This window comes from Catharus ustulatus, chromosome 2 (assembly GCF_009819885.2).
Source record: "Catharus ustulatus isolate bCatUst1 chromosome 2, bCatUst1.pri.v2, whole genome shotgun sequence".
NCBI classification, from domain to species: Eukaryota; Metazoa; Chordata; class Aves; order Passeriformes; family Turdidae; genus Catharus; species Catharus ustulatus.
Window position 1 is genome coordinate 42,309,406 of NC_046222.1, and position 18,000 is coordinate 42,327,405.

Here is an 18,000-nt window from a genome sequence, read left to right on the forward strand (position 1 = left end):
ACAAACAAACAAAAAAGTTCATCTTTCATATGAAATCATTAGCCTTAATTTGAGACAGGGTTTCTTTAGCACTGAGAAATGAAGGGATGCTATTTTCCAATGTTTCTGAGATTCATTATCCTTTTTTGATGGGTTAATCAGACAACAGCTCAAAGGATAAATAAATTCACTTATGAATGTTCATGTCCTAGTTAATGCATTCCAGAAGTGCACAGAAATAAATTTTGTTTTATTTTTATTTCATTAGTAGAAAGTTCTGACTTTGCATTAATGTCGCAGACTTCAATGAAAATTATAGGAATAGTTCCCAAGAACAAATGAAAAATATTTCTTGAAAATTTCTATTGAGAACTGCTATAAATTCTAAACAGTATTTTGAGGACATAAAAGAACCAAACAGAAACAACCAACAAGCACTAATTAGAACTAGTAAAAGAAGTTGTTCTGACAAGACCCAAAGTATGGAAATTCCCACATACAAAAACAGCAAATAAATGTTATCCACAATAATATTTTCTGAAACTCCCTTATTGAAATTCATGAACATTAGTTTTTCTTTTCTACACTGAGTTATTCTACTGTCTCCTATTAAGGGAATAAAATCAGTACAGTTCTAGTGTAGATAAGAGGAATTTCATACTCTCTCCATGAAAGAGTAATGTGACGATAATATTTCATATGAAGCTGGAAAACATTAAATGTTATTTCATACTAATCCAAAATAATACAAATTTGGAACCATGATGTAGCAGACACTGTCTACTGCTATTCTCTCATAGTAATTACAGAGGTTGGAGCTCCTGGTTTTGCTAAAAGTAGTCCCAATAATTTGGTTTTTTCCACTTTCTGAATCAGGATTACCAAGTAATCATATATGTACAAAAACAATTACATTTTAAAATGTAAAAAATTGCCCAGTGCAACTTAAAAATCATACAGTTGATTTGTCTGTTCCTCAATGAAAGTTGATACTGTGAGACCAATGGTGATTTTTTATTTTTTTAATAATTTCTTACTCTAAGCAGAAAATTCTTTGCAAATAGAGTTTTACAGAGGAAAGGAGACAAACACTTTATTTTTCTTTTTAGTAGCAAAACCTATTTTAAAAAAAAGCTCAATACTGAATTGTAATAATGCATCCTTATACCTTTGCTTGTTATTTGGACAAGACTGGATATAGAATAATTTGTAATATATAAACAATTTTTTCTATCAGTTCTTTTAAAATGTGAGCTTTAAAAATTGTCTTAATAGAACATTAAAATTAACTTTCTCTAGAAACCAACTTTTCTGATTTTAATTCAGTAACTTGAAATTGCCTATCCATTAAAGCTTTGCTAATTCAGTCTTTGTGTGTGTCTGTACATGAGGAATTCTGTGGGCCTCAATATTTCACAAGACTTATATTTCAGGAAAAATATGGGATGCTGTGACATTACAGTACAAAATTAATTTATAAAAAGCTTTCCTCCAGAAAAGATCACGGTAATATACTGAGAATTTAAAGGAGTAATGAAACAGTTTATTACAGCTAAATTCTGGGCAATATGAAGATTGAGGACAATAGACATTGCGGTGTGCTGTGAAAATAGGGAACTGCTTTTGAAAGAGGTATGGGCTGGCATACCTAAGGAGCTAAAGAAGTGAAAGTACAATTTTTCAAGGATTTCTATTGAAGGGTAGATATTAAATAATAATTGACAGTACAAATTATTATGGTCCTAGGGCTGATCCAGCAAACCCTTAGCTTATTTGCTTTTCATCACACATCCAATTCACTCAGCAAACATCTAGAGAAAGCAGATAGGATAAAATTATTAAAAATTAAGGTTTTATATTACATAGTACAAGTTTTTTCACATCTACAAACAGATCTACAATTGTTTAATGGTATAACAAATTCGTCTAAGGAAGTCTAAAACAAGCTGCTGCTGCTAAGCACCCGGGAAGAAAGAGTTTTCATAGGACAGACTCTGAACGATGGAGAAATCTCATATTTATTAAGAATTAATACATCTCCTTCTGAATGACTGTGACAGTATATTGTGTGCTTTCTGATTCACATTCAGAGCCCTTTTGTAGTGGTTCTGAGTTGCTCTTGAGCAAGCAACTTGGTGGGTCATGTTGAGTAAAGAGTTCCCTCAGTGAACAAAACAGACTGCCCTCTGATTGCATAAAGTGGTCCTGCCTGGGGCAAAGGGCTTAAAACATGACCTTCTGAGTTAAAGAACTCCAAAATTTGACCAAAACACTGAGTGCTTTCTCAGGAGTAAATAGAGTGGCTAATATTTTTCTGTCTATTAAGTCAGATCATATAATAGAGTCATAGAATTACAGTAAATTCACGAATACAAGCCGCACTGAATATAAGCCGCATCACCGGGTGTTGGCAAACATTTTGGTTTTTGTCCATAGATAAGCCGCACCCGAATATAAGCCGCTTTGTCGTTCGCAGCGAGGACCCGCGTGCAATTAGTAACAGAACCGCGGGAGGGCGGGGTTTACTGGCTGAGCTAAGGCTGTGCAGGCTCGGCCCGCTAGGGGCCGCTGACGGGGCCAGGTGGCCCAGCACGGTGCTGCAGCTCGGGGCCGGCCGCCGCTGCCACTGGGCTCGGTCACCCCGGGTCGGCGCTGCCCCGCAGTGGCAGGCAGGGACGGAGCTTCCCCCGCTCCTACGGCAGCGGCGGCGGGCGGGGACGGAGCTTTCCCGCGCCCGTGGCGCCGGCGGCGGGCAGGGACGGAGTTTCCCCGCTCCTGCTGCGGCGGCGGCGGGCGGGGACAAAGCACCCCGTCAGCTCCCCGAGCCGCGGCAATGGCTGCGCGGGGCTCCCGTCGGCTCCCCGGGCCACAGCAATGGCTTGCGCGGGGGTCCTGTTGGCTCCCCGAGCCGCAGCAATGGCGGCGCGCGCTTCCCCCCCCTCCCTGGGCCGCAGCAATGGCGGCGCGCGCTTCCCCCCCCCTCCCCGGGCTGCAGCAATGGCGGCGCGGGCTTCCCCCCCCCCTCCCCGGGCCGCGGTAGGGGCGGCCCGGGTCCCCCCTCTCCTCCCCGGGCCGCAGCAATGGCGGCACCGGGCCCCCCCCGTCTCTCCCCTGGGCTGTGGCAGAGGAGGAAAGAGAGCTCTCCCGCCTCTCTCCCCGCCCCCCGTGCTGCCTACAGGGAGCCAGGCTCCACCCGCGGTGCAACAGAGTAGCGATTTGTAACAATCGCAAAATGCCGACTTTGCAGCTGCTCGGCTCAGCACTCTGGCAGGCACTTCTGAGGTTGTATTAGCCGCTCCTGATTATTAGCCGCATTTCCGGTTTAGGAGCAAAATCTTAGTCAAATTGGTGCGGCTTGTATTCGTGAAATTACTGTATTTGGGTTGGAAGGGACCTTAAATATCATCAAGTTTTAACACACTGTGCTGTGTGCAGAGAGCCTTCCACTAATCAAGTTGCTCTAAGTCCCTTCCAAACTGGTCTTGAACACTTCCAGGGATGGGGCATTTACATCTTTTCTGGGCAACCTGTTCCAGGGTCTCACTAACCTCACAGTAATTACAGTAATTTCACAACCATAAGGCGCACTGGACTATAAGGCGCACCCCCCAGGAGCCGGCACATTTCGCAACTTTGTAGATCAGATAAGGCGCACCGGTCTATAAGGCGCACTTTTTTTTTTTGCAGCGAGGAGCCGCGCGGTGCGCAACAAAGTAACGAATTGCTGGCAGGTGCTCAATTTGTAACCATTTTTCAAAGATCGGTGTAGCCTTCAAATGCAGCCCCAGGCGCCCTCCCCGTGCAGCGTGCCCCGGCACTCCCGCCCGCCCCCGGCGCCGGCTGGCACGGCTCACAGCACCCGGCTTCCACCGCGCGACCGCACTGCGTCCCGGCTTCCCTGCGGCCGGCAGCGGCGACGTTTCCCGTTGTTCCCCGCGGCCGTGCCGCTTCTCTCCACTTCCCTGGGGCTGCGTCACTTGTCGCTGCTTTTCGGCAGCCGCGGGGGCTTCGGCGGCGCCGTTTCTCGGCGGCCACGGGGGCTCGGCCGGTGCCGCTTCTCTGCGGCCGAGGGGGTTCAGCCTGCGCCGCGATTGGGCGGCCGCGGGGGCTCAACTTGAGTTGCGATTCGGCGGCCGCAGGGGCTCCGGCTCCTTGTTCCGCCCAGACCAGGACTGGCGTTGGCTGCCTCCCTCCCCTCTTGGCTCCTACCGGCTGTGGCCGCCCGCTCCCGCCCCCCCTCGCGACTCGGTGCTCCCGTGGCACCGCCCCCCCATTGCGGCTCACATTTCTGGTTTGGCAAATTTCGCAACTTTGTCCATCAGATAAGGCGCACCGGACTATAAGGCGCACTTCCGGGTTCAGGGAAAAAATTTAGTCAAAAAGGTGCGCCTTATAGTCGTGAAATCACTGTAATTTCTTTCTAATGTAAATCTCTCCTCCTAGTTTAAATCCATTCCCCCTTGTCCTGTTACTCTGTACCTATATAAAGTATCTCTGCCTTTTTTATAAGCCTCCTTTCAGTACTGGAAAACTCACAGAGAGTCTCACTGGGGCTTCCTCTTCTCCAGGTTGAACAACCCAACTCTCTCAGCCTGTCTTCACAGGAGAGGTGCTCCAGCCCTCTGGTCAGCTTGATGTCTCTCCTCTGGACCTGCTTTAACAGGTCCATGTCCTCCCTGTGCCGGGCCCCCAAAGCTGGATGAAGCACTGCAGTGGGGTCTCACAGAGCAGACCAGAGGGGCAGAATCCCCTCCCTCCCCTGCTGCCCACACTACTTTGGATGCAGTCCAGGACACATTTGGTTTTCTGGGCTGTGAGTGCACACTGACATTTCCTGTCCCACTTTTCATCTGTGACAGCTCACAACTTCTTCCCTTCATGGCTGCTCTCAATTAGTTCTTATCCCAGTCTGTATTTGTGTTTGAGAGACTGCCCCAACCGAGGTGCAGAACCTTGTACCTGGCCTTGTTAAACCTCGTGAGGTTCCCACGGGCCCACATCCATAGCTTGTCCAGGTCCCTCTGGATGGCACCCTCTCCTTCAGGAGTGCCAGTTGCAGCACTCAGCTTGGTGTCATCTGCAAACTTGCTGAGGATTCCCTTGATTTCACTGTCCATGGCATTGATAAAGATATTGAAGAGCACTAGTCCCAAGGCAGAGCCCTGATGGATACCACTTGTCACCAGCCTCCACCTGGACAAAAACCCAACAGGTATTTAGAAGACAGAATTACACCAACTGTTGCTAAAACATCAATGATAGTGGCTACCCAAACTTGAAGAGGCAAGAAAGTCTACATGGTCATAGATATTTTAAGACCTTTTTCCTCCTTCACCAGTCCTTTGACTTCATAAAAATAATCACCAGAATATAGTTCATGGGAAAGTGCAGATGAATGTAGTGGAAGAATAGAGAATAGAATGGAGAATCAGTTAAAAAGGTTGTACAAAACTAGACATATAACTCACTGAGCAAAAAAGCAAATATATGTATGACTCTCTGGAAAAGGTGTCTTAATTCAGTAGGAAAGCTTGAAGAAGGAGCCTTTTCTGGAAAACTTAGCGGGGGAAAAAACAAGTAATCAGAGAGAATAGAAGAAAAATAGAGGTCACATGTAGTGATGACAAAAGGGATCATCAGAGCCAGGAAGTGGTTCTGAAGATGAAATCAGGATGATGCTCAGAAGATGCAGGATAGAAAAAAGATGAACTGATACCTCAATAAGAAGGCAGAGCAGAAAGACACAGTGGACATTTCCAGCAGCAGGGAAGGATAAGCCGGAACCTTGCATGAAGGAAAACCTTAATAAAAGAAAGAGACATGAGAGCACACAAAATGAGGCTACCAGCCAGGAGAAAGTCTGCAGTGTTCAGGCCTGAGAGTGAAAAGGATCATGAACAGAACAGAGAGAAATCTTCTGACCATACTTTCTTTCAGGAAAATAAGGTACCAGATTCTTACTAGAAAATACTGAAACAGAACTGAAATCCAGTGCAGGTATAAATGATTTTATCCACAGAAGATAAAAAATTGTAAAGGCACTAGACACTGAAAGCAAAGAACAAAAACAATCTTAGCTTTGTAACTGTTTGTTACAACATAAGCATTTATGCATTCTCTTTTTATTGATGACTACATTCCATCTAAATACTGAGGTGCTAAGCATTCCAAGATTACTAATACAAGCTTTCAGTATCAAGAAATACCATAGGCAATCTCTGTGTGTGGTTTTAATTCACCGGAAGATGAAAAGTGGGGACATCACAAATATAGGAGAAGGAAATACAAGGGTGAAGGTATGATGGCAAGAAGATGGAAAATGTTGTGCTTATAACAGTGATGGTCAGGCTGGCTTTGTTTTTAGCAAGCATAGCTAGACAAATGAGCTACACAGGAAAGACAAAATAAAAGTAAGAATTTGGATGTCATAACATGTTTATGATGTGATAACATACCAGCAAATACAAAATCAGTTTGGATAAAACAGAATAACCTTGGGTTCCATGTAATTTTGGAAAAGGACAATTAAAAAAGCTGGAAGTTAAGCTAGAGGTCAATTGCTGATTGCCCTATCAATTTGGATGCTGAGAAAGGCCTTTCTAATTGTGGAAAAATATTAAAGAATGCTGTTATTTATAAGAGAATTTATCTGTTCAGAGTAGTTTGGATAGTAAAACCTAATTAGTAAGGACTAATGACCTTGTGTTCTGGATATGCTAATTAGCAGATTCTTTATCCAGTATTAAGTGAGAAAAAATAACAAAACAATAGCCTTGCTGTCATTAATAATTAAGGCACTTTGGAAAAGTTGATCTTAACAAATAAGAGTGGAACACGTCATCATTAAAAAGCAGGAAATTATTTTTTGAGCTGGAATTAATTATTGAAACTAGAAATAAAAGTTTGTTATGCCAAACATATAACAGATATTTGAAATTTATACTGCAAGAAATGGTACATTTCTGAAACATCTGAGGATCTATAGATATACCCTCTAAAAGATATTCAGAATAAGTAAAAAGCGAACATAATACAATCCAAATAATGAAAAGGATAAAAATAACTCAAGTATAGAGAAAAAATTGAGGGTATTTTTTTTTTCAGTTAGGAAAGTACATAAGGCATGAAAAAATTGAAGTAAATAAGGAATTGATGTTAAAAATAATCAAGAAATGTACAAAAATAATGAAAAACTTTATAATTTATTTTAAATAAATAAGATTATATAGACAGGATGGCTAATAAGAACGTGAAAGTGAAAATTTGTGTTGTCAATTGTCAGAAATTTGACCATTTCCAAATTAAACAATTCAGAATTTGCTATTCAAATGTACCATAAATTAATTTGATCTGTCTTTTTACTCATGAAGATGGGGTATAAATTACAGATAAGAAAGACTCAAATGTTTTAGTATGCATGAGGGCATTACTCTGCTAAAAGTGTCACATCCTGGGGCACCACAAATTGCCAGAGTCAACATGGATGATGGTGTCAGTGTAATGCCACAGAGAGCTGTATGACCATGCTCAAGAAGGTGCCTTGTCCCTCTGTCCCTATTTAGTTTACAAATACAGGTGCAGCCTGAAAGCACAAGGATAAATATGAATTAGAGTACTCTACAGTATGGAAATAGAAACAAGTTTCTGGGAACCCAACTGGTTTCAAGATGAGTTAGGTCTTTTATAAAGGGTTTTTTTTTTTGTTAATGATTGTCATAATGGGTGATATAGGATCAGTTCTGTTCATTTCAGTATCTAATTTCTCCTTCAGGCATTGACAGAATTATCTTCACAACAATTGAAAGATCTATAATTTTGATAAATGGAGTAGTGAATACTACTAAAACTTCTATATAGGAAATAAAAAACCCTGAGCAATACGGGTCAAAGCCTAAAGACTCTCACACTTACTGTTTAAAACCTCCTGAGGGACCCCAGATGCACTTCTGTAATACATACAAGATGCAATGATACTGCACAGGGCTTTTGTTATTGCTTGGTATGGATTTGTGGTAATTCATTGAGCCAATGGAGATCCAAAGCTCTCAGTTATCTGAAAGGCAAAGGACCATACAAAAACCATTGCAATTTTGTTTCTCCATATTTAGACAAATAAATTACTATTTTCTTTTCATTGAGAGGAAATAATATGCAATTTCACACCTTCGAATATAACCTCAATGTCTTCAATTAAAAACTTAAACTCATGGAGTGAAATCCTGTGATTCATTTCATAGCTAAAGCTGAGCTACTTGGGGTTTAGGTGAACCTGAAAACTAATTGGCAGATTAGCTGTAAACTATAGAGGGTTATTCACTGATTCTGCCAGAGGATCTGTCGGGAGAGATCCTGTGAAAGCTCAGCTAGAGCTGTCTCCAATGAGTTTTTAGGGAATGAAATCATAATCCTGACATACAGGAGTTTATTAAGCACTCCTGTGATCAATGGCACTAGCCCCATGGGAAGCAGATGTGCAGTCAATATAATGGGCACATTTCCTCATGTGCTGAGGGTCACTGTCTGCCATGTCACCTGATGGAAATGAACCATTTGTGTTCATGAGGATGGCAACACTCCTGTGGCAAATTCTTCATGGAATAAGGTAGCTCCTTATTCTCAGGTGTCACTCTGCTGTGTAATAAATCTGGGTTATTCCACTAGGAAGGGAGAGCCACAGCAGGATGTACACTGTGAGAAAGCGTGCAGGAGAGCATCGTTGCTGAAGTAGGCTTCAGAAGTTCTACCCCACAAGTAATAGCATGTTCAGCACTAAATCAAAAACATTCAGGCTAGAGGTCTTCACTTATAGCTCATCTCAATACTCTTCAAATTTTTTCTGTTTTAAAGTCTTCTGCAAAGACACTGGTCAGAGCAAAGGTGAAAACAGAATGGGCTTGTGGAAAAGTGAGAATTCCAAAGGCCTGTCCTGGAAACAGTAATCTTGTTTCTGCTATTGCGGAAATCGGATATTCTTTCCCTTTTGAGCACAAGTTTCTGGAGAAAGTTCTATATCCTGCAGACAGACATTTCACTGCAGATCTGGTAGAGTCCCCTATTTCTCAGGAATAGAAAAAGTTCACTGATTTGGAAGATAGTTCATGTAGCTATTTCTAGAAAGGAAGCGAATGCTACCACTTTCTTTACCTACAGGTTGACACAAGAAGAATGAATTTTCCTGATTTTCCTTCTGATATATCTCTTGTGGATTTTTCCATAGAGAGATATTATCACAGAAATAGATCCTGGCTGAAATCCCAAAATCTCAACTATAAAGAACTGCCTGCAGTCATAATGCAATTTCTCAGACTGAGCTTCTTAGCTTCAAATAAAAGCTTGAATTTTGAATAAGACTACTTTGTAAAAATCCTTTTTGGAATCAAAGTAAGTACTGAACTGATATGAAGTGATTGGTTGAGTAGTCCTGACTGATGCGCTGTTCCACAGAAGAATTAAAACAACATAAATTTGAGTAGGCTCTTGGACCTGTTTTTTAAGTTAGATCACGTGGAAATCCTGAAGGATGAATATTTCAGGAAAACAGATCAACTTGTAGTCATAAACAGGTACAACACACTGAGGGTTAGTAACTGATTCTTTCCTTCACTTTCCAGTGTCAAAAATTCAGGATTCCCTCTCTGAACATTAGCAATGAAATTAGTGTAAATGCATGTCCTGCCATTTTACAGCCATCCCAAAGACTGACATATTAATCATGTTTCTTTAAATGTGATTGCAGCACAGGGGAAGACAGTGACTCATGGACATTGCACACAGCCTTATGAGCATTTGTTGCACTCTATCTTTAATTCAAACAGGGAATATTAAGGAGACTATTAAAGATGGTCCTTTTTTTCAGGAAGTATGACCTTAGGTAGACACCTATAGGTTTAGCATAATGGCATGATCTGAAGAAAATCGTATGATTATAACATCATTGGCTATAATAGAAAAAGCTAATGAACCTATCAAACTTATCATTAGATTTAGACACAGAGAATAAAGCATGACATTGGAATGAACCACAGACTGTATTATATCACTCAAAATTATATGGTCCTCATTGTATCTGAATCAATGGAAAATGCTATTTAGTCTCCAAAAACTTTCAGACAGTCATAATATATCTTATTCCCAAATATATAATTTCTGTTGTCTTGCTGAACACTATTTTCAGTGCCTAATATCAGTGAAACTGCAGTGAATTATTTCTAAATATGTGAGAAATACATTTTCTCCACATAAAAAATATCCAAACTATTTCTGCTCCATTTGTTGAAAACAATTTTTTAAAATACCAGAAAATATTCTATGTTTCTATTCAAGCAATGTATAAACCACTCCTAGTGAATGCTATGAAGAGGAAATGATACCTGCATTTATAGAAAATGTAAAGTCTGCCAACCAACATTTTGTGTACATCTCAAATTATTTATCCCACTGCAATCTTTTCTGACAACAAGGTAATTGCTTCAATAATACAAAAACTAGAAAATAGCTTTTGCCACACAAATCTTAGTAGTACATAAAACAGAAAGCAGGATGTAACTGTTGAACAGAAAATCATATTATGAGCAGTATATTTCTTTATAATGCAATTCTTTCAGTATTGAATTCGAAAGATCATTTCTCTTATTCCCGAACATATTTTTTTTATTCTTTATTACCTAAAAAGTTCCAAACATATTTTATACTTCTTAGTAGTACTCACTGTTGACAAACACCACTTTGTATCATATCAGACTTGTTTCTTTTCTTCAGATGTAAATTAAAAAGAGAGCAAAAAAGAGTAGCAAACATGAAACATCTGGCATCAAAAAGGACGGAAAATTTGTATGAGTCAAGTCAAAAATATTAGTAGGGCAACAGTGCCAGAACAACATCTGCAGAGAAAGGAGGGTAGTTAAGGAGTCAGTACTGATATTAGGTATCTTACGTGTTAGATGGTTTGATCACTGAGAAAAATATATAATTTTATCTCAGGTTGTTCTGGAAGGAGACTCCTTTCCTGTAACCCTGTTAAACAAGTCCCCAAAACCCCACTTTTCAGAAAGCTCTTTGATATGTCTCCCTATGGCATAAAACTAAGACCTCTGCCTACCCCTCAGGAACAGATCAACACATTAGAAATGTAATTAGGCCAAGGAGGAAATCACAGGTTCTGTGACTAGAGGGGAATGTGAATTCACACTTTTTCTGAGTAAGTGAACTATACCAGGAAGGTGGAGAAATACCCTATTGTGTACTGCACAGTATATATAGAAGCCTTACCTCCACAGCTTGTCTTTAAGAAAGTTTTCAGTCATATTTATGCAATAAAGCAAAAGACCCACAAGATTTCCTTGACTCATGTCCTAGTTTCATACGAGACAATTTTGGACACTCGTCACTCCCAGCATGCTGTAACAGGTGATGGAACTGAGTGGCAGGGTGCTCAATAGCCTGTCATGGCAAATATCTGGGGAGATTTACTCAACTTTCCAATCACTGAAAGAAGCTGGGCCTCTATAAAGTGTTCGTTGATGTGCAAGTACAAGGGCAAGCATGCCTGTGACAGCACTGTTGGGCAAGTGTGGTATGAAAAGCATCCTACAGCCTTCAGTGAGCACCCTGGCCATGTCCCAGCATCACCAAAGGATGCCCAGCCAGGCTGGAGGACAGGAAGCATCCTCTGTCCCAGATAATCAGGAGGTCAGGACAGCAGAATGTGTTATTAATAGCATGGAGATAGAAGCACAGACAGAGAGCCAGTGGTGACAAACACAGGTAATCAGAGGGACAAACCTTAGGTCTTGGTGCCTTTATAAAAATTTGCCTAAAACAGGCCTAAAACAGTAACTGCTTCACAGCAGAGAAGGTTGCACATCCCAAACACTGGTGCCTGCAATTTTGAGGATGCAATAACATAGTCCTATAAAAACCTTTCACGCAGCATTTCACTACAGCACTGGGTATCACTTCCTACTCACTATTGCCCCAGGGCAGGACTAACTTAGCACCCCAGCAAGGTATTGCTCATCCTGAGCTGACAGAATGGCACTAAGAAGCCACAAATAGAATGAATGCTCCATTTACTGCTGCAGTTAGGGCTATGAAAGGGGTATGTGGAGGCAGGGGACACATATACAAATATTAAAGCTTTCTTAAAAAATCACAGACAAGAGATTCTTTCACAGTTTGCTGCACCCATCATCAGTGATGAGATATTGATGCAGCATGACACAAATAAAGAAATACAGCAATAATAATCCCTTCATCTTGTTCAGTTTTTCATGTTCCCCCTAAGTGTCATACCTTCTTGAGAGTATTACGGTAGAATAAAGGAAGTAAATGACACTTTCAAACGAAGTGTTTTTGATAAATACAAGCTGTTACAGTGGAGGTTTATTGTTTCATTTTTCTTAATACAGAACCCACTGCTGCTCCCGTCGATGTCAAAGCTACGAGTTTGTCTGTATCAGAGATTCTTGTTGCGTGGAAACATATTAAAGAAAGTCTAGGAAGACCACAGGGATTTGAGGTATGAACACAGAATATCATAATGAGAAGTCTTGTTGCTTTTGCAAGTGTTGTATTCTGTTAACATGTGCAGCAGTGAAACTTCAATAGGAATTATGCTCATTTTAGCATACACACCACTAGCTGTGGAACAACAGTCACAGCTGTAGCACCGGGACATTTTTTATTTATTTGTGCTTGAAAACAGTTCAACACCGGTTCTTATAACATCTCTTTGTCACTTCAAAAAGACCTGAAAGAACTGCAAGTGACCCAGCATGCATCATTCACGGGCTGGGGAAAATTAAGTATTGACTGTTTCCAGCTCTAAGCGACCAGTTCAAACTTGTTATTTACTGGCAGCGATCAGCACAGAGAAAGGAGAGAGCCTCTGCATCCATGTGCTCCCGTCCCACAGTGGCCGAGGGACATCTGCTGGGCAGACCGTAACAACAGGATATCAGGAGGGAAGCAGCAGCTGCACGGTCCAGAGATAAAACTCTGCCTAGAGACATCCCTTCCTGATTTGGGAGAGTGAACCAAGTGGCAAGGGACCTCCTTGCACTTTTGGATAAAGTTTGCAGTGCAAACCTCCACGAACAGATCAGATCTATCAGTACACCTGTCTATTCTTTTGGTCACCACCATAACCCGCCCTGACCTCATGGATCCTCATTAAATAGTCCAGTAAAACCAAATTAACTGGTTTTAGGATGCAGGTTATCTGTCTTGCTTTAGACCTTTAGACAGTGCTGACTCATTCCTGATTTTCTACAGTAACACTGAAAAGAGGGCAAAGAGGGAGACACCAATCTGTCTGAGGTAGACACCAATCATGTGGGTGTCAAAAGATATCTTGTGATCTGCTAGCATATGGTCTCCCTGGTAGCATGTCTGGGCAACCCCAGGTGCTGGTGACCATCACTAACAGCCTTAGGAAGGAAATGCAGGTGTCTGGGCAGCAGCAGAGCCAGCACGTTCTCCAGCTCTCCTCAGGCTGGCCAGCCATGTCCAGGACAGTGCATTTGCCTCATAGCTCAGACACAGCCAGTTAATATTTTTTGCCTGTTTCTGTAGCCTGTTGATACATTGGATAGCAATACCACTATTAATATATAGCAGTCCAAATAGGCTGTGACTTTGGCATGTCCCCTCAGGTCTAGCATTTGTTCAGGTCTTTTTCCCATCTATGTCTGCATGCTGAACTCTGCTAACCCTCTGTCAGTTTCCTTTCACTGTTCTGTTCTCCCACATCTTCCTCACATTGAATATGTTTGCATTCCTTTGCACATAGCTTGTTTCATGTAGGAATAGTCATATTTGACCATTTTACCTTTAAATTTAAAAAGAGAAAAAACTGTATCTGATAGAGATTATATTCGTCTTGCAAATACTCTCCATGTTGAAGTGTTCCACTTGTTGCTAAACTGACTTCAATCTTGAGACCAGCCTATTACCATCTGAAATAACTTGCTGCACCCTGTCTTTTTTCTTTTCAGAAAGGCACCTGGTTTGTTATTTTTTCTCAGATATCTTAACATCTTTTAAATTATACCTACTATTTTCACTCATCCTCATTCCATTGATCAAATATTTTAAAATAAAAAATAGATTTTCTTTCTAAAGTTGAAGTTTATTTCCCTAGAAACTTATTCCTTTATAATGTGAATGGATTTTGCAGTTACTTGGTTGTCACATAACACTTCCCTTAGCTCTACAGGTGTGTCCTATCAAGAGATGGCTGTTACAGGTAGGACAGTGGGCTTGCTTTGTGTCGGAGGTTGTTTTCTGCACTTGGAAAGTGCTCTGACCCTTGGAGTTTGGCATACTCTGACCCAAACAGTAATACTTGCCAGCTCTATGTCTCTCACAGATTTCCCAGGTACAAATGTGAAAATGCCCATTGATACAGGAGAAGTTACTAACAGTGAACCTGTTATATTATTATAACATATAATATTACTGTATTAATAATTTGGCTCCTCACTCTGCTGTACACCAATTTTAGGGTTATAGCATGAAGATTACCAAGTAAATATTTCAAACCAAGAACCTGCAGATGACGTAACAAAAAAAAAAAAACAACAACAATAACAAAAAAATTTCACTGCTCCCTTGCTGCTCCCTTGTACTTCCTCCCACGAAGGAATTAGAAGAGCCTTCTAAGTAGTAATATCTTTTAAGGTACTGCTTTTATCTGGGAAGATGAGGGTGTTTTTTCCTCCCCACCCTACCCACCTGCATCCTGCCCTTTCTATCTTTATTCATTTAGCCAGAATTCCTCTGCCCACTTTATAACAGACAAATCTAGACAAATCTTTCATGGAGTACTTTGCTCTTCTCCACCTTCACAGGAATGATTACAATCTGAACAACACTTACTTAATAAACATAAATGTAAATGTTGCTGTTTTGCACAATTCAGCAGGAGACAATAATTTCTAAGGATGGTATTGCTAGACATTTTCAATTCCATTTTTGGGAAGGATTTCATCAAAAGGAAGTAATGATTTATAGGATCAATACAGTGAGTCAGTGCATTATAATATTCACTTACGTGCACTAAGTCCACACTATCAGCCCAATTTTCCTATCATGCTGACAGTTTGCCTTTAAAGCATCCCCACAGTGCAAAAAGGAAAGGAGTCTGTGTAGGAAGACATTGGTGCTAAAATCCACCCCCACCAAAAAAAACCCAGAACTACAGAACAGCTTTATGTTTTCCATATTACAAAACAAAATCTTTAATCCACAAACAACAAATAGATAATGCACAGAAATCCAGTAATTTTGATTTAAAGGATGAATTATTTATCTTTTTTGTGTTTTTTAGTTATTTCCTAATGTAGAATTATTGTGGGCCACAAGTAAAGAGTTGCCTTCAGTTCAATCTGAATGCAAAACAGTCTGACTAGCCACTCACTTTTCAATTCGTATTCTGGCTGTGGTCATCATAGCAGTGACAGCCTCCTACAGAGTCTTCACATTTCTGGCCTTTTGGCTACATCCTTATAAAAGGGGCAGCTATTTCCTTAACACTTGAATGTTTGGGCTTTAATCAAAAAAAGTGACAGAATATTACTCACTGTGGACAGTGACCCACTTTCACTCTGGCCCTGCTTGCACTTGGTACTAAGGAGTAATGAAGGGTAAAGGAACTTGTCCAATTTCACATTGTCATCCTTGAAAGGCAGTGTTAACTGTTATGTCACATGAGTTTTACGCAAGGTTTGCTGCCCTCATTTGCATCTTCCAAAGCACATATTATTCCTGCCTTTGGTACAGGTTTGTCAGCTGTCCGCCCGACCTTACTAAATATATGCCAGCTAGAGTCTGATAAAGTGGAAGTAGCTCAAAAACTTTGTCAGAATTGTGGAAAAATATAGTGTGTTGTTCATACTTATTGTTTGCAATCTATAAGCTGAAGGTTATAAAATCTATTTGAGCCTAAGGCAATATTTTCTTTGTCGTTCACTACTGGTAAGGAAGGAAAACAGAAAGAATTATTGACTAGAAGGAGATATTTTGGTTTTTTTTTTTTTTCTTCTCCAGAAAGGCAAGGCTAATACTTAAGGAGAAATGAAAAAGCTCATGTCTTTTTCTCTGGAATTCCTCTAAGGGATAGAAGTTTGGCTAATGCAATCAAAATATCATCTTGAAGCAAACAAATAAACAAAATCCAAAATATAACAAAAAAAAATCTTGAGCACTGTTTTCAGAGAGGGCTACTTGACATAATAACTTGGTTCATTATATCATTTATTTAATAAAACCATATTAAGGCTTTTCAAAGAGAATTACTCAATATTTTGCTGTTTCTTAGCTGCACTTTATCTATTTTTACAATGGAACAGATAATTATATCTACATGGTACTGGATTTTTTTTTTTCATTGTATTTAGTGAAGTACACCTTGAGGTAATTTAGAAAGAGCATATGGATGTTTTAAGCACAATCTGGAAAAGCAAGACAGAAATTCTACTTAATTGAAGCTCTTACTTTGTATGCTTGGTTTGTAGCTTTAATTTTCTGTGGTCAATAGAAACTCTGAATTTACTGCATTTAGTGAAAATGATATGTAATTATATCAGATTGAGTTATGGCAAACACTGCATAAATTAGAAACCAACTTAGGCAAAATAATAATTTAAGATACTTTTTAAGTTAAAACTTCAAGGAAGTGGTCTGAAGCTATCAGAGGTAGAAGAATTTTAGACAGATTTTTTTTTTTTTTAACCAATATTTGATTTTAGCAAATCAGATCAGAGCAAAGCAGCTTCTTCTCTCCAGCTCAAAAGGATGGGCCTCTGGAAATCTGGGAATCAGGCATCAAAGTTGACTATTATTTGGCTAAAAACAACTGAAAGTCCAGAAAAAAAATAAAACCTCAAAAACAAGAATACATGAAACAGACAAAAGGCTTTCTTCCCCTCCCCACTTTTTCTTTCCATTTTCAAATATGGGCAACTATTTTGTGATTTATGCTTCACACTATTATAAATATTCAATGTTATCATTAGTGAAAACCTGTTCTGTGTTATAGATCCCTTCTGAGAAATGTAATTTAAGATTACAGAAAATAAGATTTTTAAAAGAACCGGCAAATGCAGAGAAGTGGAAATAAAAAAACCCTCTGTTTTACTATATATGTCCCTCACTTTTAAACATCAGACATATCTTCAAATCAAATCAATGTAAATCCTCACACAGTCTATCTCAATCAACAATCATTGGAATTTCTTTGTTTAATAACCACTTCCTCTTTTAGTTCCTTTGGTCATTAACAAATGGATGCACATGTTACCACCAAAAAAACCCCAAAAAAACCCACCACTGCCTGTTCAAAAAACCCCACCACTGCCTGTTTATGCAGTGCTCCATATTGTGCAGTTCTCACCACTGTAGCATCAAACTTTAAAAGATGCATCACAAGTAAAACGAAAGGAATCTGACTGCCCAGGAGATCATAAGCATTGGAGATTCAGTAGTAACATGTGAATAAACGATTATCGATTCCTTTTTCTTGTCAAGGAAACAAAACTGACTCTGAATAGGTGTTATTTCAGATATCAGTAGCTTTGGGCGAGTATTCATCCAGCAAAATACCCCAGTGAATCACACTTAGAACAAGTGGTGACTGCAGCTAGATTTGTGAACTGAGCTATAATTCATCTATGAATTTAAGCAACAGCATTTTAAAATGAGATAATGCAGGCACACACACAAAAGACAAATACTTGAATTTTACAGTGGAAAGAGTGGACTGTGAGCTGACACAAACTAATAAACCCTCAATCAAAGTTAACAGAGGCATTTTTCTCAAGTGAAGTGATAGGTCCTCAAATGTATATTTTTGCAACCAATTGTTTCAGATCTTTTTTTATGGCAGTCCTAGTGCAATTATAAAAGGTCAGCATTTTGCTCATTGGTCTTATTTTCCTGTGAACCCCCTGGGGTTTTTTTTGGTTCACCATTTCCTGGGAGACATTCTCAAGAGTTCTGTCTTGTCTGTGACCTTTTTTTTTC

The 18,000-nt window shown here is 40.0% G+C and overlaps 1 protein-coding gene across 4 annotated transcripts in view; it reads left to right on the forward strand.

Moving 5' to 3' along the window:
- The window catches only part of CNTN5 (contactin 5), a 440,548-nt gene that overhangs the window by 413,809 nt on the left and 8,739 nt on the right, over positions 1–18,000 (forward strand). For all 4 annotated transcript variants that reach the window (XM_033051352.1, XM_033051356.2, XM_033051355.2 and 1 more), the window contains one exon: positions 12,387–12,496. In XM_033051352.1, coding sequence (XP_032907243.1) covers positions 12,387–12,496 — 110 coding nt within the window. The remainder of the gene's footprint in view (positions 1–12,386; positions 12,497–18,000) is intronic.